General features: G+C 52.8%; 1 protein-coding gene across 1 annotated transcript in view; it reads left to right on the top strand.

The window, feature by feature from the left end:
• The window catches only part of SNX29 (sorting nexin 29), a 507,745-nt gene that overhangs the window by 93,132 nt on the left and 387,775 nt on the right, over positions 1-26,838 (top strand). The window contains exon 13 of the mRNA XM_081818879.1: positions 26,433-26,496. Within this exon, the coding sequence (XP_081675005.1) occupies positions 26,433-26,496 (64 nt within the window). The remainder of the gene's footprint in view (positions 1-26,432; positions 26,497-26,838) is intronic.

The raw sequence follows: 26,838 nt of genomic DNA, 5'->3' as shown, positions 1-26,838 counted from the left end.
TCTCTTCTGTCTCAGTTACCCTAGCTGTTAGATTATCTAGATTGGATTGGATCTCATTGATAGCATTTTTAAGTTCTGCCAATTCACCTTTTATTTCTGCCCTTAGAGACTCTATGTTGCCATTAATTGATTTCTCCATTTCCTCTCCTGGATCTTAAACGTTACCTTTAAAGATAACTGTTAAAATTGGTGCTCTGTATGTGAATACACCTGCATGAAGATACTAATGGGGCACAGTAAAGAGTTTGCCTTCCCCGCTCGTCCCAGCCACCTTAGCCACCCCCCAGCCCCCAGCCTCTAACCTTGGTGGAGTTCAGCCTCTGGAGGGTCACAGCTGCCGGACTGGACGGACAGGGCTGGCAGAGCGTCTGCCCCTCACCCTCTGATAGGGTGTCCGGTTGCTTTTCAGCAGCACCGAGCTGCCTCAGGCCCCTGCACCCTGAGCTTTCAGGTGCTCAGGATACTGTCTCTGCTGGTCCTCCCGCTTGGAGCTCCCCCTGCCCTGTGTCCCCCCTCATGGCCTACAGAGCGCTTGTTCATCTTTAGGACTCAGCTTAGGTGTCACCAGACAGAGATGCAGATCAAAATGGTAGTCTTATCAATAGAGCTGCCTGGAAAATCGCTTTAAAGCTGTGAGCTGGTGGACTTGCAAAAATGTCAACCCTGAGTTCGCTGGTCAGGTGGAGACCCCACAGGGCCAGGTCCTGAGCATACCCCATGGGTGGGTGAGCAGCTGGTGGGTCCTGAGAAGGGGAACCCACAAGGGACTAGGCTGGACATGCTCAGTGCCTCCTGCCAGGCTCCTAAGCGGGACAAGTCCCCGTTCCTCGGGGGAGCAGTGTGTGAGGGGCAGGGAAATGGGGGCGGGAAGTTGGGGACACCTCTTCCCCATGGATTTGGACAGTGAGAGACTTGGTGTCTCTCCAACACAGAGCCCTTTCCTTGAGAAGAGACTTCGAATTCAGGTTGTTTTTAGGTATATGGTTGTGGGTGGGTGACTTTCCCGAGGCTCTGTTTCCTCCTCTGCAAAATGGGATCAGTAATCTCTGCCTCACAGATTCGCTGGCAACCTTGGATAAAATAGAGCCCATAAGAATGGCACCCGAACCTGCTGGGTGACTGGCTGAGCGTCCAATCCACGACTCCTCTCCCTGGGAGCCAGGCTGCGTTTCTTTTTGCTGCCCTTTTCCCTGGTCCTTCTCAGAAGACACATCTCCTGTTCTCCCTGAAGCCACAAAACGGAAGCAGCCATAGAAGTGGGGTACATGTGTAGCAGGGAGGTTCAGTTCCGCTCCTGGGGCTCAGTATTTGGTACCTCCCGTGTGCCGGTGTACATGTGCTGGGGGCTTGTCGGGGGCAGAGCTGGGTGGGGAGAATGCCATGGCCCAGGTGGGATTTGACCTCTCCTGCTGAGTTTTCTGATTTATTTAGAATTCAGAGCTTAGGGGAAATAAGGAGACCTCAGGGAACAGGAACAGACGTAGCCCATCTCGGGGTGGGTTGTCCCTCGCCTCTGGGGTCTTTCCATGGCCTTCTGCTGCTCCTCCCAGCCACGGTGCTCCGGTTCTCAGACTTGCACTGGGGTTCGGGAGAATCGCGCCAGCATCCATGCGCTTCTGATTCAGGGAATGCTTACGAGTTGGGCTTTTCTGAGGGGAGCAAGCAGGATGCCCAGATGTGCCTGAGCCTCCAGGACGTGGTGCAGACGTCCTGCAGTCCACCGCTCTGTGACCTACGACCCTTGCATCTGGCTGGTTCTGACGGGGGCTTGGAGCAGAGGAGCCTGGACACCAACCGTTACGGACAGTGGAGGCGGGCCGCCGGGACTCACATGAATAAGGATGGACTCGGTGTGTTCTGTGCCCCGGACTCTGCTCTCCGCAGGTTACGGTTCTCCCCGCCCTGGTCCCCCATCCTTGGCGGCTCTGCCCTGCAGCCCATGAGGCCCGTGTATCATTATCCCTGTCTTACTGACGAGCAAGAGCGTCTTGGTGATGAAGGGGCTCGCCTCCCCTCACACGGTAGTGAGTCCCTGCCAGGAGCGCCTGTGACCTTGTGGGCCTGGCTCCTAAGCCTGGTGACCTGCTGCCTCTGGCTGTTCACTTATTCAGACCTTCATTCAACAGACACCGGGGGCCTCCTGTGTGCCAGGCGCGGCTCTGGGCTCCGGGGCAGGTTCCCTCGGCCTCAGCTCTACTCACATTTGGGTTGGGTCTTTCCCTGCGGTGGGGGCTGTGCTGGGCGCTGTCGGAGGCTTAGCAACAGCCCTGGCCTCCCCCACTCGAGGGCCAGATGTGTCTCCAGACATTGCCAGATGTTCTGTGGGGGTGGGCAACCCCCCCACCTCAGGTGAAAACCACTGCTCAAGGGGGATAGCAGGAAACAGGGAGCTTACGTTTTATTGGAGAATTTCAGAGACCACAAACAAGTAAATCTATCAGGGGAGGCTGTGTCCTCGGAAGGAAAACGAAGCAGAACACGAGCACAGATGGAGAGTGGCCGAGGGGCTCTGTGGCCTGCTGTCTGTGAAGGCCCTTCTGGTGAGGGGCTTTTGAAGGAGAGGCCTGATGCAGTGAGGAAGGGAGCTTAGTGGAGGAAGAGTTCCCAGCAGAGGGCACAGCCAGTGCAGAGGCCTTGGGGGTGGGAGGGTGCTGCGTATGGCTTAGGCAGAATGAGCCAGGGGCAGCGGGAAAGTAGGGCGGGGCGGGGGGGTGGCGTTAGCGGTCACCCTGCGTGGATGGGGACTCTGGAGCAGAGGAGGGCCACGCTGGCCACTGGGTGGAGAGTGGATGGTGGGCGGACTGGGGGGCAATGGAGAACAGCTTTTCGGGGTCCAGGCAGCAGAGCCAACCACTTTAGGAGGCTCTGGGGCTCTCTGCTTAGCAGGATGACCTGTGGGCTCTTTGGAAATTCAGACGACCGATGTCCTTTCCGCCCTAGGTTGAAAGCCCCGGCCCCTCTACCCATGTCTAGTCCCATCCCTCCCAGGACTGAGTGTGTGCCTCTTCATCTTTGAGCTGTTCCTTCGGCAGCTCAGGCCTCTTCTATGACCCCATTTCCTGAATCAGCATTTTTAGGAAAGATCAATTAGCTTCCTGCTAGGAAGGGCAGGGATTGTGTTTCTTGATCTGAGCACCTTATTGGCCTGAAGGAAGCCACCTTTTCTGGTCTTCGTCCTCAAGGCCCCTGTTGCTTTTTCTCCTCTAAATCCCGTTGCCCTCGGGTAGCTTTCTGCTGCACGTTGTCTTCTGAGCCTTCAGTTCCCCTCGTGTTGTGTTCCTCCCTCTCACCACCAGTTTACTGACCCCCTAATTAATTTTAATCATTTTATATTGGCAACTTTGGTTAGTCACAGCTGCCCCTTGATAATAATGAAAAAGGAAAGTGTCTTAACGTGTCCTTGATTCCATTTATCCTCTCTCCATGGCGTTCTTGTGATCATTAATTTATTCACTTATCCCCAGAGGCCTGTGTGATTGGGGCCCTTCTGAAATTCACAGATAAAAAGATGAACTACACTTGAAAAAAACCAGTGACCTCTGCTCACTTCAGTTTCCTGGAATTGGAAACCCACATCTAAAACTGTTGTTCAAGATGAGGCCACAGAAAATCAGAATGCATCTCCTCGAACTGTGCCTATGACTTGGTCCCAGACCTTCTGATAGTTAGGTGCCCTGTTTGAAAAATCAAGGTGTGGTTCGGTGCTTGTGGGCAACTGGATGCCAGGAGAATCTTTTCAAGGGAAACCAGACGCCAAGATCACCCTGGCTAGAGTTCTTTGGGGCCAATTCTTTTTTTTTTTTTTTTTAGATTTTATTTATTTGACAGATAGCACAAGTAGGCAGAGTGGCAGGCAGAGGGAGAGGGAGAAGCAGGCTCTCTGCTGAGCAGGGAGCCGGACGTGGGGCTCGATCCCAGGACCCCAGGATCAGGATCTGAGCCGAAGGCAGCCGCTTAACCAACTGAGCCACAGGCGCCCCAACTTTTTTTTGGGGGGGCAGTTCTTTCTAAAACGTTCTCGCCACCCACATTTACGTGGTGGCGTGGCTTCATCCAGAATGGCTCCAGGATTAGCTTTGGGTTGAGGCCATCACTGTCCGGCGCTGCAGTTGAAATGTTCTTCATTGCACACAGAATAGTTGACTCACTGATCACCACGAATACTGGAAATCTGGTGCATTTTCCTGTGCCAGTCTTTGTTAGAAATAGTGGCTGACCCTGGTCTTTATTGCTGTATACTGTATTCAGAGCATCCCCTACCTTCCAGAGATAGGTCCAAATGGCAGAGTACGACGAGGAAAAGAAACTGGGAAGAATGCCAGACACTCACCTTCTGCTGCATCCGGGTGTCTGCCAGGAATGTCGGCATGGCCCGACCTCCTCAGGTGGGATGAGCTGGCTCTGAATTCAGACCCACTTGCATCCGGTCAATGCTTCTTTTTGCCACTTCCCTGGCTGATCACTGCAGGAGGGAGGTTGAGGCTGGCTTTGGGGGTTTCAGGGAAGTCAGCCTCGCTCCCCAGAGTGTTGGGAACGACATAACATCAGGTTTTCCCCAGTTAAGGCCATGGTTAACGCAAATACAAAGCTGGACTGCTCGAAGAGTTTGATTTGAAAAGAGCATTTGGAGGAAAAAAAAAATCCACCAACATATCTTTAATGAAGTTTGACCCCTTTGGTCTATGTGAGAATTTTTTCTCTTCTGAGTAGCACTGATAACTTAGAGCAGCAGATTTCTTTTTTTCCAGGTAATATGTGAGCCATGGAAAACTCAAAAACTGGTGACACGGGCTGTCTGTGTGGGGATTCCTGTCCCTTCTCCCCTCTCCTCCCTGAAGCCTTCAGATTCATCACTATGGTCCTGTCGCACAGATGAGTCACCGTCCCTGAAGTGGAGAGAGCGCTCTAGAGAGGAGAGTTTCGCAGAGTTCTCTGTGTGGATATTAAGTTCAGGTGATTGAGTTGAGAAGTTAGAGCCAACAGACCCCAACCATATTTAATAGAGAGCTCCGCAGTGGGTGTGCTGCTTGGTCTAGCTTGGGAGGAGAGGAAGAGCGATTGCTTTCCAGAGGTGGCCCTCCACCATCCATCTTCACTAAGATGGCTCCTCTCGAGGGACAGGGACTAAATCTGCATCTAAATCACACTGGGGAGGAGGGAGGGACACTGAAGCAAGACTGTCACAGCTTAAGATGCAGTGCTTTCACTAGGGACCTGAGAAGTTTGGCTTCTGTAAATTTCCTTTGCTCATTCCCAGCTCTTGTGGGCTGTGGGATGGCACTGAAAAGCCACCTTGCTAATGCGTTGGTTGCTTCCTCAAGAAATGCATATGGTAGCATACTAGGCAGGAAGTCACTCAGACTACTGTAACAAAGACCCGCAGTAACGCTGGTTAGACCAAGGTGGAATTTTGTCTCTTCCCATCTGATAGCTTGGGACCTGGTTCCCCCTTTATGTGGCTGGCCTGTCATCTCTCACGCATTGCCCTTGTCCACATGCCCGTGACATGCACCTTTCTGCCAGGGAGGAGGCATGGCCCCACACTCCCAGCGTGCCTTCCCGCTCACTGCACTTGGGCTAGCATGAATCCTATGGCCATATCTGAAAGAGAAGGTGGGGCAGGTTTTCATTCTGAGTGGTCATGTGGCCAGCTAAAGAGGAAAAGGGGATTTGGGACAGCTGGTGCCCGCTCCAGGTGGAAGATCACACGGTCAATCTGACCACGGAACTTTGTGGGGGGGTTTTCCTTTGGCATTAAAAAACTTTTGAAAGAATTTAAACCTCACAAGAAATGGTAAAAAAAAAAAAAAAAATAGTAGATGATTTCCATGTACCCTGCCCCACAGTTTCCCCTAGTGGTACCATCTTACAGAACCAGAGTATGTTGTCAAAACCAGAGAACTGATGTTGCTATAGACCTTATCTGATTTCACCCGTTTTTATAGGAGCTGGTGTGTGTGTGTAGCGGTGACAAATGTTACCACCTATGTAGGTTTGTGTAACTCCCATGCAGGTGGTGCTTACCCTTCAAAGGTTGCCCACCCCCCAGGATCAAGTCCAGGATTCTGCAGGCGCCATGGGTCCCTGCCCAGGCCTGAGCTTTATCCCCTGCCATTCCTTGATCTTGGAATGTAAACAGCTGGTGATTTGCTTGTTTACTGCGTGGTTCCTTCACTTTCTGCCCCCACTCACGCCCGTAGGTTTCAAACTGGCCGTCCACAGAGGGGTTTCATTTGGGCTGCACAGTGTTGAAAATATCTTTTTAATTAGTCGCCAACGTTTAATCATAGGGCGATTTTCATGTTAAAAAAAAACCTAACAAACCAAACAACCCCAGTGAGAAAATCAGAACATCTCATAAGCTCGAGGCAATTTTGCATAGCATTCAGCTGTAGCCTAATGGTGGCTGCTGGCTGCCTGTCAGCAGTCCCTCCTAGTCCCACCTGCCGGCTCTGCTCACGCGTGCTTCCTGCCTGGCCCGCCCACCCCACAGGTGCAGATCCGATTGCTAACAGAAGCAGTTTTCTCTCACAGGGGGCCTTATCCAATTTTGGGGGGCCGGCTACTCTCTAGCGGAGAAGCCCAGCACCCCAAGACTCTATAGGAGGTTATGTAAGATGAACATTCTTACCGGGCCCAACATTTAACCTCTTCAGCTTCTTATTTCTTCATTTCTAAAATGGGAGTGATCTCACCTGTTTGGTTTCTTCACAGTGAATGTAGAGTTTCAGGTGCTTCGAGAAGGATGAAACTCATTTCCAGAAAGCTGGAGCTGGCACCGAGTGCTGAGCTGGGTGGGAGGTTTCTCAGAGCTGCAGCTTCTGTGTCTCCAACTGCAGCTGGTCTTAGATGGCCCTCTTCCCCTATCCCTGCGTGGGGGCGACCCCCCAGCAGTTCCTACGGCAGGTGGCAGTGTTACTGGCCACTTGGGCTCAGCCGGTCCCGGCCCTCATGGGGCCCAGCAACCAGCACCCCCATGTCTCTCTTGCTGCCCATCTTGGTGTCTGAGCATTATTCTCAGTAAAGACTAATTGTGGAACTCGGCACAGATTTCTCCAGACGAGTGGGCTTTGCACAGATGCCCCAGACCATAGGCTGTGAGTAACACAAAGGCAGGGTTCAGTGCCAGTGCCTGCTGCCGGGCCCAGCGACCAGGACAGGAGGGCAATTCCCTGAGGGACCCCGTGTGAGGGGTTGGGCTGCTTAACACACCTCTGGTTTCCAGAAGGCTTAGGAGCTAGGCTCCCAGCATGCCTATGGCCCAGGCTTTTACAAACATGCAGCCAGAGCTGAGCGCCGGTGCTTCCGAGGAGGCCCTGGTGTCTGGAGGCTGTGGCTCTGCTGTCCGGCAGGCCCGTCAGCCACCTGTCTAAGGTCTGCGGCCCCAGCCCCTTTAAGACAGGCTGGCAGCCCAGGAAGCAGACGATTAGCACCAGCTGGTGTTTCCTGTAGGGGCCCAGGGTTTTAGTAAAATGGGACGTGCACAAGGACTCCTAGAAAGACCACACGCCCTTATCCTGTTTACGACACAGTGGTTTCTCTGCGCAAATGGGACACGGGCACATCCAGACCTTCCTGCCCTGGCTCACTTCCCCCTCTGAGCCCTGCAGGGCCTTTTTCTGCACTTGGGGCAAAATCCAGATTCCTGTTGGGGCCTGTAAAACCCTGCTCTTTTGTCCCGTGTTCTGTACCTGTCGCTCTCCAGCCAGTTCCTCATCCCTGCTGAGTGCGTGCTTGCTTCGGGGGGGTTGGGGGCTTGACTTGGCCCTTCTTTCTGCCTGGATACCCCCCCACCCCCCACCATCACCTTTCAGTTACCACCTTGCTTCCCCCTCAGACTTGCCTGCCCACTCCCTCCTCCCAGAATATTTCTCCTTCCTGTTCTTTCCCTCCGCAGCCTGTTTGTGGCGATTTCCTTCTGGGCCTGTTTAGTGTATGCTCCCCCACAGGTCTGAAGCTCTATGAGGGGGACCCTGCCCCACTCTGGCTAGTGTCATGGGTGGCACATAGTGGGGGCTCGGGAATGACTGGTGAATGAATGAATGAATAACCTCTGGAGGGGCGGGCGCCGGACCAGGTGTGGGGTGTTGTGAGCTGCCCAGTGAGAGAACTTGGGGCCATCTGGTCCCCGAGGAGCTGCCGTTCCTGGAGCAGGTGGTTGTGAGCTTGTTCTAGCTTGTTCTTGCAGGAGGGGCAGGACCGGGAGGTAGAGGCAGTGAATGCAGGGGTCTCTTCTACTTGGCTCTCCTCTCCTCCCATGGTTTTAGGAACTGTTGGCATGTGTTTGGAAAAGCCTGGATTTGGGCTCAGGGTGCAGCTCAGTTCTGTGTGATGCTCATCATGCGACCTCGGGCCAGCCCCAAGGCCTGGGTGTGTGCATGGGGCGGGGCAGCCCCGCCCAGGGTGCTGTTCAGCTGGGGTTAGTGAACCAGCTGCTTCGTGCCCTGAGGTCGCTCGTAATACCTGGTCCCTTCCTCATGCATTCTTAAGTCAGGAGGACGCTGGGCTCTGGTCCGCGGTCAGTGCTCCATTGGTTTCTGTGGTGCGCTCTCCTCTCTCCTGCGGGTTTCTTTGGTGGCAGTGTGGTGTCTGACTGCAGGAATCACCGTGAGTAACGGATGGGCTCAGCATTTGTAACGCCCAGACTGTAGGTTCACACAGAAGGGAGCTGCAGTCGGAGGGTGTCATTCAGCCCCTGGAGGAAATAGATGATGGAGGCGGTGGTCCTCACGTTCTCTCCCTGAGGACCTCTGGGGAGGGGGTCCCAGACCCGGCTGCACCATCTGAGAGTAGGTGGGCCTTCTTCGGCTTCTTAGGTCTCGGGTGATGGGGTTTTGGAATATAGGTGGGGTGAGGTCCAGAGCCAACGACTAAGAAAGAATTCTTGAGACGTCTTTGGAGCCAATGGTGGTTTATTAAAGCAGGGGGACAGGACCCGTGGGCAGAAAGAGCTGCAGCACCGGGGTTGTGAGGGGTGGCTGATTATATACTCAGGAGTTGGGGCAGTTAGGAAAAGGGAATTTTTTCCCCCCAAGATTTTATTTATTTGATAGAGCAAGAGAGGGAACACAAGCAGGGGGGAGTGGGAGAGGGAGAAAAAGGCTTCCCTATGAGGGGGGTGGGGCTCGATCCCAGGACCCTACCTGAGCTGAAGGTGGCCGCTAGGACTGAGCCACCCAGGTGCCAGGGAATAGGGAGGTTTCAAAAGAAGTTTCATATGTTAAAGAGGACCAACCTACAAGATACCAGAGGTCTTGCCATTGTCAAGTTAAGGTTTTTTCCCCCAGCAAGGTATTAATATTAAGATAGTTGGGAGATCCCTGGAAGAATGTCACACATGTCCCACCCAAGAGTGGGGGGTTGGGGAGGTTGTAGGGTGTCAGCTTATGCTTTGTCCTCTGCTTGCCTTCTCCCTCATCATGGGGACAGGGATTCAGCATGAAAGAAGGCAGAGGTTCGTGAGGGCTGCATTTTATCTTAGGTGCAAAATTCCCTACTGAGTCTGGGGGAGTTTCTGCCCTGAGGAGTCCGTCGTCCGTGTGTCGTGCGCCCCCCCCCCCCCCCGGTTTGCTCTGTGTAGTGCTTTTTTCCTTGCTCTTCCCTGCTCCTGCCGGGGATGGAGCCCAAAGAAACTTGGTTGCCGCAAGGGCAGGTGGTGGTCTCTCCTCTCACTTCCTTTAGAGGATTTGATGGGGGGTGATTCTGCTCCAGGGCAGAGTGGGGGGCCTGAATAGGTGGGGGAGGGGGTTCGCTTTCCAGCTTCTGCCTCCTGGTGTTTTCCAGCCATCCCCTTTAATCCCCGTAATGGCATAATGCCTGTGGGTGGGGGGGAGAAATTACTGCTCTCGCCATTTTACAGGTGAGGAAATGGGTTGAGAGGTTAAATCCCTCGCCTGAGGTAAAACCCCGTAACTGATCTAAGCTCTTCTGACCCTCAACCTGGAGGTTTGTTTGTTTTTGACTGTGTTGCACTGTCTCCCAGGGACGTCAGTCCTTATTGAGAACCTATTACGTGTGAGTGATTGTCCCATCCTATCAAGTACTTCATTTCCCTTAGTCCCCAAGGCCAACCCGCGGCCATTGTTCCAGACTGCGACTGGAAGGCCCCGAGAGCACCACTAACTCAGTTCTGAGCAGGATTGGGCTCCAGGTGGGGCTGATCCCAGAGGGCTTGTTGAGCTCCAGGTGGGCCTGAAGGTGGGCGTGTCCTCAGCACTTGCTTGCCCCTGTCACCATCACCTGTGTAAGCAAGCTTATTTCCTTCCTACAACAGGAGGTCGGGAGGTCGGTGGTTGCTGGCAAGGTTCAGACGCTCAGTGCCACCACGGATTCCAGTTCTTTCTGCCCCAATTTCTTTACTTACCGTTATGTAAGTGTAATAGTGTTATATTAGTTTCAGATGTATAATATTCAACCATTTCTTAGCGCTACTTGAGATAATTGTACTCCTAATCCCCTTCATGTGTTTACCCCTGCCCCGCCTTCCCCGTGGCAACCACCAGCTGTCTGTATTCAAGAGTCTGTGTTTGTCTCTTTCCCTTTTGTTTCTTAAATTCCACATGCAAATTGGTGCAGCCCTGGGGAAAAGAGTATGGAGGTTCCTCAAAAAATTAAAAGAAATACCACGTAATGTACTAATTCTATTACTGTGTATTTATGCAGAGAAAGACCTTAATTGGCGAAAAGATAACATGCCACCCCTGTGTTGATCGCAGCATTATTTATAACCGCCAGGACGCGGAAGCTGCCCCAAACTTGTGTAGTTGATCGTTTCCGTGCTAGGGCTTGCCGCCCTGTGTTTGCAAGCTGGTTACTGCAGTTCTGGATACCATACCCATTTTCAAGCAGGGAGAAAGGGTAGCCCCTGCTATTTCTTACTGGGAAAGGCTTGTTCCTGGTCCTACAGAGAGCTCCTTGAGCCAGGGCGGGTATCCTCACGCTGCCCCAAGGTGAAGAATTGGCTCCATCTTGTAGACTCCACAAGGCTTCCTGCAGGAGAGGGTGTAAAGATGGACCAGGGGTGAAAGAGCACTCAATGCATGACTGTTGGAGGCCTCTGGCCCTTCAGTGTCCAGTTGTGTTCTTCTTCCAGTCTGCAAGTCCTCCTGCTCTTTGCTGGTTGGAGTCTCCATTCCCTGCCCCGGGGCGGGTGGTGGGGAGGCACAGCTTGATCTGTGGGTCCCATCTCCTTCCTGTATTCTGCCTGCCGTTAGACATGGCCCCTTCTCGGCAGTCCCGGGCGTGGGGAGGGCCGCCTCATGGCAGCAGCAGCCGTGGAAAAACCTGGTACTTGGGACAGTGTGATGCGCGCTGTCAGGGCAGTCCAACGATGGCCGTTGCTTGTGGGCTTGTGTTCTGAGCGTCTCTTGTCTCTACCTTTTTGGGCCTCCCTGGCCTTAAACTGTAAGACTTTCGAGCATCGTTGTGCCTTCCCTGCTATCCCTTGCTGCTTAGCCAGACAGGAGTCTCCCATCCTGCATTCACAGAGCGCTTCCTGTCCGCTCTCTCGTCACTTCAGAGGTGGGGAGACCGAGTCCGGGCGGGTGAAACACCCACGGCTGCACAGGAGGTAAGTGGTGCAGCTGGGGCTGGGACCTGGTCCATCCTGGCGACATGGAGCTCGCATTCTGTGGACCAGACCTCACAGTGCTGAAGTGTAGAGCGGGACAGCAGAGAGCCAATGGACTCCGTCTGCTGTGAGGTTGGCCTATGTCCTCTGTAGCTGTGTGCTTCTAATTAATTGCAGATTACGTGTGCGGCTCTGTCAGAATTGGCCATGCATGGGATATCACAGCCTGAGGGCGGAAAGAAGCTGTGCAGCTGATGTCTTAATTATTTATGGGTATTTCACATGTAATTAATCTTCCTTGCTGTCAGTTAACCCCACCACTCTGCTGTGCATGAGGCCAATCGCAGCAGATGTTGGTGCGCCGCCCTTAGGGCCATGGCAGCCCGGGCGCCGCGGACCGGTCCAGGTCCCGTTGATGCTGTTGGTGTGGGGCGGTCCAGCCAAACGCAGCTAGCCGGCAGAGAGGAGCAGATGACGGGGATGCCCGAGGCTCTCTCTTTGCTGGCAGCAGGCAGAAACTAGAAAGACTCCTCTGCTGTTCCCCAGGAATCCCAGCCTCACAGAGCTAGGAGGATTCTAGAGGACCAGCTTGTCCAACTAGCTCATTTTATAGACGCACAGGGGCCGTGACATGCCTAAAGCACTTTGCCCTAAAGCTGAACCAGCCGAGGACCTGGAATCCTTGTCCTGTCTCCCGTCTTTGCTTACATCCTTCTCTCGTCCCGCGTGTGTCCTGGCTTGCTGGCCATTGCCTCCAGTGCCGACTCGCTGTAGGTCCCAGATTGCAGCTTGCGGGGTAGGACTCCTTTGGTCGCAGGTGCTAGGAACCAGCTTCCATCAAGTAAGGGAGTGTTCCTTCTCTCCTGTCTCCAGCCCCTGGCATTTAGGTGGTACTGGAAACCCCGGATCAGGTGGTCAAGCCTCCCTCCTCCTCTGTTGGTAGAGGAGAAATGAGGAAGAGGTGGAGAAAGTGTGTCCACAACCTCTGGCCCAGCCAACTCTGCCTAGAACCTGCTGAGACTTTGTCTCTGAAAATCAGCAGTGTTGACCTTTTTTGGGGTGTGTGTGTTGGGGGGAGATGTATAATATAGCTGGTCTGGAGCCCTGGCCTCTCTCAGAGATCCCCCCCCGCCGGGGTTGGAGAGATCATAGGTGTCACATGGTAGTTGTGGTTGTGGGTCTCCTTGTCAGGGGGCCAGGGTTTTGGTCTGTGTCTCTTTCCTTACCGATAAAATGGGTTTGAGGGGCGCCTGGGTGGCTCAGTCGTTAAGCGTCTGCCTTCGGCTCAGGTCATGGTCCCAGGGTCCTGGGATCGAGCCCTGCATCGGGCTCCCTGCCCCGCGGGAAGCCTGCTTCTCCCCCTGCCACTCCCCCTTCTTGTGTTCCCTCTCTCGCTGTCTCTCTCTCTGTCAAATAAAATCTTTAAAAAAAAAATAAATAAAATGGGTTTGATTTCTAGAACCTGCTTCCTGAGACTGTTTGGAGGGCTGAATGAGACCATTTTTTAGTGTTTCTCCCAATGTCTGGTATGAGGAGACCTGCATTCCGCTAGCTGCAGTTACTGGTAGGGCCCTGCTTGGGTTTTCCACCTGTAAGATGGGGGAGGACCCCATCAGCCCCATGAACTAAGGGACTCGTTGATTCCTTTACTACAGCCAAGCCTTGACCTTCGCTCCAAGGTTAGCAGTAGATACAAAATTGCCACGTGCAGGAAAAGGCTAGAATCTGGGGCCCTGTCTCCTCAGTGTCTGCTGTTCCCTTGTGGCTTGCTCCCAGTCGCCCTGAAACCCCAAGCTGCCCCTGGGGGTGCTGTGTCCCCTTTAATGTTCTAGCCCCAACATGAACACTTGCGAGCAGGCTGGAGTGGTTAATAGGGCTTGTGTAGTGTTGGGGCACACTTCCATCACCTTTCCCCAAAGGGGGAAAGCTCCTGCAAACTTCCCCAGAGAAACCATGGTGATCTTTACAGACAAAGGACCGAGGCCTCCCCATCAGGCTCTGCAGCCTAGTGATTGGGAACACAGGATTCCAGCACAGCAGACTTCCCGGTTTCCTAGCTGTGTGACCCTGAGCAGGTTATTTAACCTCTGAGCCTTTGTTGGCTCATCTGAAAAATAGGAATGGTGACCACTTACACTTAGGGGGTTGTTGGGGGGGCTCGATCGAGGCGACGTCTGCAAAGTTCTCTGGACAGTGGCTGGCCCGCAGTGGGAGCTTTTGAAGGTTGGCACGTGCCACTGCCGCTGTGCTGAGGCGTCTCCAGCTGGGGGTCTCCTGCTGCCCAGCCTTGGCTGCACGGTGAGCTGAGGAGCTTTACAAGGACACCGAAGCCTGGGTCCCACCCCTGGAGATGCTGGGCTGGCTAGTCCCGTGGTGTACTCTGAGCACTGGTGGAGTGTGTGTGTGTGTGTGTGTGTGTGTGTGTGTGCGTGCGTGCCCATGCGCACACATGTGTTTTTTTAATGGTTTCCTAGGTGGTTCCAGTGTGTAGCTCAGCCAGGCTGGCGAACCATTACCCTCCTAATATCTGCCATGATCTGTTCTGTCCTAGCTCTGTCCTGCCAGGTCCAGGCCCTGGAGAGTAAGATCTGGGGAGGGAGGCTTTGCTTTTCCCAGGGGCTGAAGCCAAGAAAGCAGCCTCTCTCAGCAGAGACTTTATTCCCTGTCCACACCCATAGCGCCAGGGCAAAGCTCTTGGACCCATGAAAAAGGTGCGCCGGACAGAACAGCGTGAGGGGTGTCCTCTTGTCTCTTCATTGAAGGTGGTATGTGAACGTCATGGATATTGATTGGATCGGGCTCACTCCCAAGAGACCGTTTGCCAGAGAGGATCTACTTCTGATTTCTGTGTGTTTGTGACCTTGTGGGAGCAGAGAATTCTGGGAGCTCTGTCTCTGGAGTAGTGGGGAGGGCGCCGTGCTACCAGCATTGTGTTCCTTATGGTCAGAAACCTTTCTGTGGTAGGAATTATGTTCTCACCACTGCAGAGGAAGAGCCTGGTTTCCCCGTTTACCCAGGGCTTATACAGCTGTGTGGCTTTAGGAGTCAGGCCAGTAAAACCTCAGGCAGGGGTGGGTTCAGTGAGGGAGGACATGCTCTGTCCAAAGAGCTGCTGCTGCTGCTTTTTTTTTTTTTTTTTTAAGCTTTTATTTGACAGAGAGAGCACAAGTAGGGGAAGCAGCAAGCAGAGGGAGAAGCAGGCTCACCGGGCAGGGATCCTGACGTGTGGGGCTCGATCCCAGGACCCCGGGATCATGGACTGAGCACCCCCCCCCCCGCAGGCGCCCCTGTCCAAAGAGCTTCAGAGGAGTTCTTGCTGGGCCCTACTGCACAGCATAGGGCGGGTGGGTATCTAAGTGGAATCCCACTGGCATAGCAGTAGGATGGCCCACGTTCTCAATGCCAGTGTGAGTACCTTGGTAGAATATACCATCTCCTTATGGGCAGCTACTGATCTAGCTGTGGGGCAGTGAAGAGCAGTAGGCCCTGCTTTGCATAGCTTTGCATTTGTCCAACACCATCTAATTAACACCTGTATTCCACGCTTCACCTTAACACCAGGCCCTGGACTGGTGTCCACTATGTGTTTCTCACTGGGCCTTTCTTGATAAAACACTGCAGCCCAGAACTAGCGCTGCCTGCACAGGAGAGGAGTACCAGCCCCGTGTAGGACGGTGAAATAAAGCACCTGCCACACCCTGCAATAATCCCCACTTAGGGTGCGCCTGGGTGGCTCAGTCCCTCTCCCACTCCCCCTGCTTGTATTCCCTCTCTCACTGTCTCTCTGTCAAATAAATAAATAAAAATCTTAAAAAAAAAATAATCCCTGCTTAGCTGAGCAGCTGTCTTCTGCCCCTTCTGTCTCCACTGTGGGTCTCCGCCAGAATCTGTTTTGGAACTGGATCTGTAGCGATTTTGTGTTTTAAAATCTACCTGCCGTGAATAATGACTCAAGTAAGAATAATAAGAATTGGCCACGCTGGGCCTGGCTATTGACCACACACATCTGAACTCTTCTGTGAGATGGCAGGAAAAGGGTGTGGTGGTTTTCCAGAAAGTGCAGTAGAATTACCCTGTGACCCACAGTTCCACTCCCAGGTGTCTACCCCAAGGAGTTGACAGTCGAGACTCGAACAAGTACGTGTCCGCGAACGTTCATGCAGCGCTGCTGACCATCCCCCAAGGGTAGCAGCGGCCCACATGGCCATCAGAGGACGAGCAGGTGAACCGAAGGTGCTTTATCCCCACCACGGCAGGCCGCGCAGCCATAAGGAGGAAGGAGGGCCGATACACGCTCCGACGTGGGCGGACCTCGGAAACCTTCCAAGCAAAACACACCAGGACCAGAAGGTCACCTACTGGAGGATGGGGCATGTGGACTGGGAGAGGAAATTGCCTGGCGCCAGAAAGCGGTCCAGTGGTTGCCAGGGAGAGGGCGCAGGGTTTTACTTTGGAGGGGCAGAAGGGTCTCACGATGACAGCAAGGTGCCAGCTGTGCGGTGCTGCGTGTGCTGGGCACAGCCGAAGGGGTCGCGTTCAGATCGGTTTCACGTTACGGGAACCTCCGTACTTGCTTAAAACAAGCCGTGACTGTACCCCCCCCATCTTCTTTCTCGCCAGATAAGTCTCTCTGTTCTATTTCTTCTCCTTGAAGCAACCTTTATGACTGTTTTTAGTTCTTAAGGCAGATACGTCTTTAAAGCTAAATGCTGTGCTGATGCCTTTTTCTTTTTAACTTTGGAGAATAAACGTACAGACTGTTCTTGACTCATTGATAAGTTCCTACCTTTCCACGTTTTTCTTAGGAGACCCTTCCCTCCCCACCCCCCGAGTCACTCCTAATGTGGCTGTTGGTGTGTCCTTAGGGTGCTGTCTTTTCGAGATGTTGCTGAGTGGGCTGGGCGGGGAGACTAGGACCCTTGTTGGTTCCCAAGTCCATCGCTTTGAGGTTCCTGGGTAGTTTCCTGGGGAGTTCAGTCTCTGCTTCTGCCCCCTTCCAACTCTATACTTCTGACATTCTCTAGGAGACCTTTTTTTTTTTTTTTTAAATATATGGCTATACCGACGTGCCCTACTTAGGCTGTTTGCAAGCTGGTGGCGATCAGGAGCTCCAGCTTAGGAGCAGGGGATCTCTGAGTGGTGACCCGTAGCTGTGATGTGTTGGGCCTGCTTGATGAGAGCCTTGTCAACTGCATTTGAATCAGATGTATGTAAAAATGTGGCTGCTGGCTTCTCTTGACACATGAGAAATGGTGGTAGCCTGGGATGGTGGACTGGAGGCGGGGGCTGCTGCCTTCCTGGGCCACGTTCTCCCCTCTTCCAGCTGGCCCCACACCGCTGTGAGGACTTCATTGTGTTCACTGCCATCACTTGTGGGGCCCAGTCGGCTTTTGCTTTTGGGACACTTGCCTTAAAGTTTGAATTAAAGTCACTGTAAATACACTGTGTGTGCATGAGAGTGTGTGTGTGTACACAAATGAGACAGAACCCCCTGATTTCACATGGGGAAGGTGATAAAGATCTAGAGCTTGATCGTTGTTGTAAGGTATTTTTTTTCCCTTGTGATTGTATTTCTCATTTTGTTCCCATGGGTTCCTCAAACCTTTTCTTTTTCCTAGGTTATGTAGAAACAGTGTCAAGGGTGGGGTGGGGTGGAGATTTTAATCAGAATCCTGATCCCCCCACCCCTTGTAGGCAGAGGTTGGGGGAGTGGAGGCCATATGCTGGGGGCTTGGGTCTTTTTTTTTTTTTTAAGATTTTATTTATTTGACAGAGAGAGACACAGCGAGAGAGGGAACACAAGCAGGGGGAGTGGGAGAGGGAGAAGCAGGCCCTCCACTGAGCAGGGAGCCCGATGCGGGGCTCGATCCCAGGACCCTGGGATCACGACCGGAGCCGAAGGCAGACGCTTGACGACTGAGCCACCCAGGTGGGTGTGCCCCATCCCGGGGGCCGGCTCAGCCTGGTGCTGCCAGTGCAGGTTGGGGATAGGCTTCCCAGGGAGGCTGACCAGGGTTGGGCCTTGTCTGATGGACTCTGGGGCCTGTAGCAGGTGCCTTTTTTTAGGCCTTTGTTTCCCCATTCATAGAATTGGTGCAATAGGCCTTGCTTCTCTGGAGGTGGCAAGAATTCAAGGAGATTGTGGATAGAGCATGCTCTTCTCTGGCTGGGCACACAGGAAATGCTGCAGGGTCCCTGCTGGCCTTAGGAGCCCTGGCAACACGTCTGGGGGCATCCCCCACCCCCAATCTTAACAAATTGCAAAGTAGAAACCTGGGTTGGCAGGGAGGCTGGAAACAGAACAAAAGGCAACAAGGGCCGGATGGATTAGAGAAGTTACAGAGGAGCTCGATATAGTTTATCCTTTCTCTTGGAGATGAGCAGGAGTGGGTAGGCAGAAAAAGATATAAAAAGCATTAAGTTTGAAAAATGACAGTGTAGGTTAAGTATATAGCCGTAGAAGCATATTATTTATTTCTGTGTCTGTGCCCTCGTGAGCTCTCTCTTTAAATATAACTGAGTATGGGCCCCAGGGGAGCATTTGTAAAGGCTCTTTGAGGTCTTTGGGAAGAGCTGCTATATAAAGGCAAAGAATTATTATACAGATCTATGTATATGTGAGAGTGTGCGTGCATGTGCATCCATACGTCCCAATAGACTGCATCTGGTTATCCTAGTCCTTGAGTTTTCTCATTTCTTAAAATGATTTTTAACTCCTTTTTCAAAATTAATCTTAAGATCTCACCCCCCCCCCCCCCCCCGCCCAGGGCCTTCAGTGGCTGAGCATGGGCAGGTGCTCCCCCTCCCGCCACGGTTCCTGCCCCAGTACTTCACATAGCAGCCTCTGACCCCCATCATCCCTGTGTGAAGGGTGTTCTCTGTGGCGTGTGTCTGCATCTCTGTTAGTCCCTGCTCTGCCGATCTGTTTGAAATCTGGGATTCGTGTGGGTGGATTCATGTGCCGAAGAGGAGGGGAAGGGTCCAGTTTTGGGTCCTTGTGATGATAGAAGAATTAGTGCCCTCCCATTCCCAAGACCCGTTGGAAAAAGCTGGGTTTGAGCCTGAATCCCCATCCCTGGGGCAGGAAATTACAGCTGTGAATGCGGTGGTTAGTGTTTTCTGGGGAGGCCTTGAACTTACTAGTAAACGCAGTTGATGTTTCTGCCTGGCCCATGCCACACTCAGTTCCTGGAGATGAGCAAACTTCAGCCGTGGGCGCCAATTGCTCATTAATTCGTACCACCCTTCACTCATTCTTAAGGTCTTGGGTGTACTGTGGACAGGGGCTGGGGCAGGTGGGGGGTCTACTTCTGGCCGCCCCTCCCCCATTCTGGGCTGTGTGGGGGCTTTGGTGCTTTCATACTGGTATAGATAAGGTGTGATGGGGCCTTAGGGAAAGGGGGATCTTGGTGGCTTGGTTGGCTGTGAGGACTTGGGATGGCTGAGGTTTGGGACACAGTGGTGGGATAGTAGGGGATCCTAGGGTCCTGGGTGCTGGGGTGGGTGGAGTCAGGCGGGAGCTGGGGTGGCCATTCCTCTGTGCCCGTGTTATTCCTGTGGCTATGTGGTTTCTGCAAGTCACTCTCAGAGGTCTTGGCTGCTACATTTGTGCACGCAGAGACCAGGTCACCCAGTGGTAAGTTTACTAAGACAATAGGGATTCTTCTTTGAGTTTGGGTTTCTCTGTGGCTTTGCCTCCGTGTCAGGCAGCAGGGTTCTATGGCTCGTGTCTGACACTTAAGACACCAGTCCCTTTGTGAAACTCCGCGTTTTCTCTGCCCTGGGTTTGTTTGCCTGGAGGGGTTTTACTGGCTCTTCTCTTTGGCGGACTTCTGCCCTTGTGTCTGCCCACGGCCTGACCAGCTGTCCTCCACTCAGCTTTCAGCACCTATATCTTGTGGAGCAACTTAGAACTGTTTGTTCTTGGCCAGCTGCATCTGCTTCCATGTCCCCGCCGCCCCTCCCCGCTTCATATCTAGTAATGAGACTGGCGCATCCCAGACTTTTGGAGGACTCCCTCTGGGGCTCAGTTTGAGGTAACCAGCTGCCCAGTGTCTCCCTGGCTGCAGCTGGAGGCCTGTGGGGGCAGAGTCCTGAGGAGGGGTATGAGCAAGACTGGGCGGGCCGCCTGGCTCCTTGATGGGCCCCTGTCGGTGGGGGAGGGCCTCACAGAAGAGGTGATCCATGGCTGAAACCTGAAGGAGGCTCCGAGTCCCTCAGGATGGCCCGTGCCGAGACCCAGAGGCCTGCGAGAAGGGGAGTGGGTCTGCTCTGTGGCAGACAAAGCAGGGAGGAGTGCAGGAGACGGGCAGGGTGCGAACCAGCCAAGGGGCTGGGGTGCACGTGTGCTGGAGTGTCGGGCATCCATGGGGTGCAGGCGGTGGCTGAGCCCTGGGTGTAGATGCAGCCGCCCCTGGGGAACCACGGAAGGCAGACAAAAGATCCAGGGCAGGAGGTGAACAGGGATAGCTGGAGGGACCAGTGGCAAAGCTGAGGAGATCTCTGAAGAGCTGGAGGGGGGTGGCCCGTAGCGTCTGAGGCAGCAGCTGCTCGCCTGCTGGCTCACCTCTGCTTCCGCCTGGTTGGCAGTCTTCCTGGGGTCCAGCCGGTGAGCTCCACTGCCGGGCGTGAGTGTCCGGCGGACCCCCTACCAAGCTCCAGACTCTGCCTCCAGCCCTGGATTGGAGGAGGCTGTGCGTCTGGGAGTGGAGGGCAGAGTTCCTGGATGTTCTCCTGAGACAGGCACACCTTTTCTGTAAAGGGCCAGATGGTACGTATTTCAGGCAATGCAGCGGGACCCTCTGTTCCTGTCATGCAAAAGCAGCCGCAGACTGTATGCGAATGGGTGAGTGTGGCTGCATTCCGGTAAAATACTGCCGTGCCCTGCCCTGTCCAGTGAGGCTGGCAGTGCCCGCTGAGGGGGTTGCCCGGGCTCCCAGGAGGGCACTTGAGGGGTATGGGATTTGGTGAGGGAGAACTGTGTTTTTTCCCTACTCTGTTGGCTGCCCCGAACAAGGTCAAGTTTCCATAATGGATCAGGTTTTTGTTAGATGGGCCCTCTATGGGCAGAAGTTGACAACAAACAAAACAAAATATGATTTCGTTCATGTACTTGTTTGCTTTCACGTTAAGGCCCCTGCTGCAAGATGGCGTAAATGTTTGTTCGCAGATTTCTAGTGTTTTACGGCCGCACTTCACATTGAAATGATTCCATTTGAAATCTATTTGGATATATAACAGAAGCAGGGATGTAAGATTTGTTTCTTGCTCCCAAAATGGCAACATTTATGGACAGATTCATCCTTTCCGCCGTGATTCGAGAGGCTGCTCTTTATCCCAGATCAGTTTCTTATGGTTAAAGTGAACATTGTCCTGTGTACTTGGTCAGATTTGCTCCGTGGTTCTCTGAAGCCAACCAAGGAACCGATTTTTGAGGTGGATGGTCGTCTGCCTTCAGCCTGGGGCAAGGTAGACCCTGGCTCAGCCAGGCTCTGCGGAGGCCGCGGCGCAGACGCTGCTTCTCTGGCACTTGAAACGTGTGTTGCGGCAGGTAATCAAGAGGAAGAAGACCACAGTGATAGAGACTAAACCAGTAATGCGACGTGCAGTGCCGGGGGGCAGAGAGAAAGGGACACGTTAGGGAGTGCCTGTGCCCGGGATATGTCACTGGTGCTTGGGGAAATTTATGCTGTTTATGTGATCTGTGAAAACCAACCCCAGTGTCACTTGCTGTCCTTACTGCCTGAGAAGGCAGCGAGGTGAATGCGCATGAAAGTAAAGTCTGTCCCGAGCGTTTGTTCGTGGATAGCTGCTGACTTGGGACGTTCATCATGGGTGGCTCTTGGCTACTGTGCTCAGGGTCACTTCAAGACGAGCCTGTGGCTGAGCTCGCTCATTCCAGCTACTGTGGCTCTTTGCTGGAAGAGCATTCGTGTTTTCTGGGACTTTCTGGGGACTGCTGCCTCCTCCAGGTTGTCTTTCCCCCATGGAATACACAGTTTTTAGCTGCAAAGTCTGAGGGGCAGTATCTGGGATCCCTTCATGCCATGCCCCCCAAACCCAGACACACCGTCTCTTCCAAGTGACACCTCATTCTTTGAGTCTGATTTCCCACGTTGCCCATGGTGATCTTGTCAGACACTTCAGAAAATTCTATTATCTAGTCTGCTGCTCTAGGGCTTAGAAAACTTAAAAAAAAACCTTTTATTTCCCAAGGTTGAGGTACACAGGAACTCCGTAAAGTCTCCTGACTCCTGAAAATGTGCTCGATTGAACCAAGTCCTACTTGGGTAGTCATGGCTACCTTGTCCCCATCTTGCCGTCCCCTGCTGTTGAAGGAGAAGCCACTACTTACAGTGATAGGTAACATGTTGAGTGTTTACTATGTGCTGGGTATGCTCTGCGCACCCCATTGACATATTACATATTGAATCCTTATGACACTGTATGAACTTAGCGACTATTGAGATCCCAGTTTTGTAGATAAGGGAGTTGATGGCGCAGAGAGGGTGGGTAACTTGCCTGGAGTTACCCAGCTGCAGGTCAGAATTTGAACCCGGGTCCTCTGTTTTAAAATTCAGGACCCTGAACCACTTCTCTGCATTTGCTGCCGTGTATCTGCCAGGCTGGGAACTCAATTTTACTCCTGAATCCTTCTGCAGGGAATGTGGCATCATCACCCCTTTGTATTTTTGCAAAGGTGGAAGCCCATTTGAGGGTACCAGGCCTGGTACCTTCAAACCCCAGTGGCTGAGCTGGGGTTTGAAGTCGGATCTGCCTAGCCCAGGAGCCTGTTGATAGCAGCTCTTTATGGATCCTGCCCCTGTCTTCGGAGTGGAAGCTGCTGGAACCCGCACCTGACCACCTTGCCTCACCTGGCTCCCCACTAAGGCGACTTTGTTCCAGCTCTTGGTCCTGCCAAAGGCCTTTTCCACAATTCTTGGACTTAGGGTGTGGAAAGTGACTTCAGACCCTATGGCCTTATCCCAATGTGGGTTTCTGCTTTGTACTGAGCGTCCGCATTATGTGGTTGTGAAAAGTAAAACGACGTGTCAGGTGCTGATAGTTTGCACATTTAGAAAGTGGTCATCACATAGCAGCTTTACTCCTGTTGTTAGTTTCCATGGTACTGTAGTTGGGTAAGAATAGTCTAGATCACCCATTGTCATGAACCTTAACCAGGCACCCAACGTGGTGGACTTTTGGGGACCCAAGGTGCATAACGTTTTGTGCGTCTTTAAGGAGTTGTAAGCTAATTGTAAGAGACAAGTGGTTAATTATTGCACATTCTGCAACTTGTTGGAGGGGTGGGGAAATCCCGGAGGGCTTCCTAGACGATGTGCCTTTTCATCTGGCCTGAATAAAGGAGTAGGGTTTTATCAGACTGGAAGTTGGGCATGAATGTGAGAAAAGACACACTCTGACCATGAAACCCGACAATTCGTGTATATAGGGTCAAGATAGTGCAGTTATAAATCATTCCAGAGAGTCTCTCAGGAAGGCCTCTGTTCAGAGGCTGCAGTCTCTGCAGTTGAGGCCAGGCAAAGGGGCTGCAAGCGTGTCATAAGGCTCATGTGTGTGGGTGGTGACGTGCTCCCTCCCGCAGAGGCTTGGCAGAGCGGGGGGCGGGGGGAACTGAGCAGTCCAGGGCACCCCGTGCTGAGCGCCCTGGTGGTGGTGTGTGTGGGGGGGTGCCCTGCTGTGCACATGCGCTCTGCAGAGCTCTCCTGATGCTTAGGTCCAGTGCCAGTGGGTCACTGGTGTGAATCAGTCATGTGTGTGCTTTCCTGCCCCCACACAGAAGGCTTGCGGATGGAGTGTAGTTTCTCCTATTCAGAGGGGGTTGTGCTAGGGGTTGGGGGAGGGAGGATGAACAGGTGGAGCACCGGGGACTTGAGGGGCAGCAGGACTGTGTTGTGTGATTCTGTAACGGTGGTCACAGGTCAGTACAATGTTCCGAACTCCTAGAGTGTACAATGCCAAGAGCCAACCCTGATGGTAACTTTGGGTGGTTCCAGCGCATCAGTGTAGGCTCCTCAGTCATAACAAATGTCCCGCTGTGGTGGGGATGGTGATGGTGGGTGAGGCTGTGCCTGTGTGGGGGCAGGGGGTGTGCGGAAAACCTCTGTACCTTCGAAACTGCTTTAAAAAATAGTCTGTTGAAGAAAAAAAGTCTCACCTCTTCCAGCCTCCTGGCAACTCACTGCAAATGCGTACCTTTTCGTCTGTCCCTATAAGAAGTTTAGACCAGTAGAGAACCCTAGTGGGAAGGTGGTTTTGTAGGAAAACTCGGGAAGCAAGCAGTCCTTGGAGGGCAGGAGCGATTTCTGGGTTTGTGTCCACAGTCCATGGCTGCCGGCCACTGGTACTGGGCCCCTCTGTCTCTCTCTTTTTTTTAAGATTGTATTTATTCATTTGAGAGAGAGCGACAGAAAGCGCAAGCAGGGGGGAGAGGTAGAGGGAGAAGCAGACTCCCTGCTGAGCTGGGAGCCCGATATGGGACTCGATCCCAGGACCCTGAGATGACCTGAGTCAAAGGCAGATGCTTAACCAACTGAGCCACCCAGGCATCCCTGTGCTGGGCTTCTTGAAGAGAAAGGCCAACTAGATCTTATCCTGTCCTCCGCCCCCCCCCCCCGCCCCTCCTCCCCATGGCTGTGGTGTCCTGGAAGAAATGACTGGGTTGTTTGTGTATGGCTCCCCCTCCCCCCCACATTTTCCAGTTAAAGTTGTACATGCTGAGTTCTTGTAAGTTATTTGCTGCAGGATGTAAGAGGCAATGCTTTACCACAGTACCTTCCCATCCCCTTTCGGAGTTGGGAAGCTGGGTGCTCTTTTTGCCTCTTGGATCCGAGGGAAAGGCTCAGAGAGGCTGAGACACTGGTATGAGCCCAAGAGCCAGGACCCTGCTTACCTGGTCAAGTTCAGAAGGCAAAGTCCTCTAGATCCTGTTTCATAATAGGCGTCTGTGAATGTGTATTGTCTGCTCAAGAAATCCTCCTTTAAAGACCTTCCTTCCTTAATTTGGGAGCCTGGCTGTCTTGTTGGGAAGGTACATTGGACCCAGTAGGATACTCTGCAGACACCTACCGAGCCCGGCTGAGGCAGGTACACACTTGGCGGCTGTACCTGCTTCGTGCTCTGGTTCCTGTCTCTCCCGGGGTGCAGGGCAGCTTGGTCCCCGTTGTCTCATCAGGTCTGTGAGCTCTGCTTAACCTTCCTTCCATCCTTCTCGGTCCTTGCCCCCAACCTGGCTCTTTCCTTTTCTAGCATCTTTTGTGGGAATGCTTTTCTGCCTATTTTTTTTCTACTGAACTTTTTTCTACTGAATTTTCAAACATTGAGCAAGGTTGCAAGGATCCTGTGTGACTGGGGCACCTGGGTGGCTCAGTCGTTAAGCATCTGCCTTCAGCTTAGGTCATGATCTCAGGGTCCTGGGATCGAGCCCCGCATCGGGCTCCCTGCTCAGAGGGAAGCCAGCTTCTCCCTCTCCCACTCCCCCGATTGTGTTTCCTCTCTCGCTGTCTCTCTGTCAAATAAATAAAATCTTAAAAAAAAAAAAAAATCCTGTATGAGTCTGGTCTGGGAACATGTGCCGGGAACTGCACCCCCACGGTCCTGGTTGTGGCCTCGTGACCTGGACATGCCTTGTTTCTGAATCTAGCACACGTGTGACCTGGGTCTCTTTCCCGGCCCTCCTGCCTTCTGTCAGGGCCGTGGGTCTTCATGGCGGTGTCACCTGGGAGTCCGAGAACTCGGTTTAGATCCTGGCTCTGACATGAGAGGTGTGAGGTTGTGTGACTTCACCTGTCAGGGTGTGCTCTTCCTTTGTAAGATGCATTAATGTCCCTGTGAGGCGTCTGTGAAATCCAAGTTCCTCCATCTTTGCATGTGACCAGTAGCTGTTACTGTTTCCTGAGGTCCAATGCAGAGTTGAAAATTGGGAGATTTGGATTCAAATTCTAGCGCTGCCGGCATTTAATCTCCTTGAGCTCATGTGCACGCCCATAAAACAGCCTGTCGTGGTTGCCATGTGGCCCCATGCGCTCACTGGGTGGGTCATTTGGCTGTGAGCTTTCTAGCAGCCAATCCCGAGAGGGAAACAGAATTTCACAGGGTTTGTTGATGGGCAGGGGAGAACAAAACTGGCTCTCCTGAAGAAATCCAGAAGTTCTGGGTCTTGAGATCTGAGTGATACGGTAAACGTTTTTAATAGGTGGATAGATAGTGAAAACAGTTAAGTTTGATGAAGATAGGGAAGTTGGATGCTTATTTAAAAGAGTGGCTTTCTATCACTGAATGTTTTCCCAAGTGGAAGATACCCAAAAGAGTAGCTCCTGTAAGTAAAGAGGGACTGCGTATAGGAGAGGCCCCACCCCTTTCCAGTGTCACCTGTATTCTAACGATAGAAGTCCGGGTAGGAAAAGCACGTCTCTTAGGAAACTTGGGTAAGTATTTCTGTGTCCACCTGGAGCCTAATGCCACTTGATTGGCTTGCTCATCTCTTGATAAACAGCTGTAACTGGGAACAGATCATTGTTCAGAGCAGATGTTGTCCAGTAGCAGGGGCTTGGAAAAGCGTGTAGAAGCTGCAAAGCAGTCTTTTTTTCCATAGCAGTGGAGTGTGCTGCCTAAAGAAACCCTCCACACTCCTCACTCTGCCCGGCACTCCCATTTCGTGTGGCTATTAAGTGATGAGCTGCGCCCACTGGGTCTTGAAGACTGCACAGGAATTAATTTTGAAAGGGAAAAAGGGAACTTGTTTAGACAGCTTGCCCTAAATAGCACATAATCCAGCTCGGTGAGGGGACGGTCAAACAGGCGGGATCTGCCAATTAATCTCGACTGTGCTTTCTTCCCTTAGGTGAACTGCGACAAGCCATTGTGGCCATGATGAACAGGAAGGACGAGCTGGAAGAAGAGAACAGGTATCCTGACTTTTCAGGCTTGAGGAGTTGTCTCTTGGATGTTACAGTTCTGGGACGGAGAGTTTTGCTTTGACAGGATTGTGACCAATGATCTCTTCTTGTGTGGGATGTACCCCTTGAGCATTGGCAGGGATTGAAAACCCTCCAATCATGGCTCTACCTTAGAACACACTAAGAATTTGGTAAAGCAATATTCTCAAACATCTTTTTTTAAAAAGGGACTTTGAGATACAATTCACACATTATATAATTGACCCATTTCAAGGGTACGGTTCAGTGTTGGCAGACATGTACAGCCATCACCAGGGCCCACTTCTAGAATGTTTTCACCACCTCGCAGAG

The sequence above is a fragment of the Leptonychotes weddellii genome, chromosome 5 (assembly GCF_054177405.1).
Source record: "Leptonychotes weddellii isolate Sample4059 chromosome 5, ASM5417740v2, whole genome shotgun sequence".
NCBI classification, from domain to species: Eukaryota; Metazoa; Chordata; class Mammalia; order Carnivora; family Phocidae; genus Leptonychotes; species Leptonychotes weddellii.
This window is presented reverse-complemented; position numbering and strand designations above follow the sequence as displayed.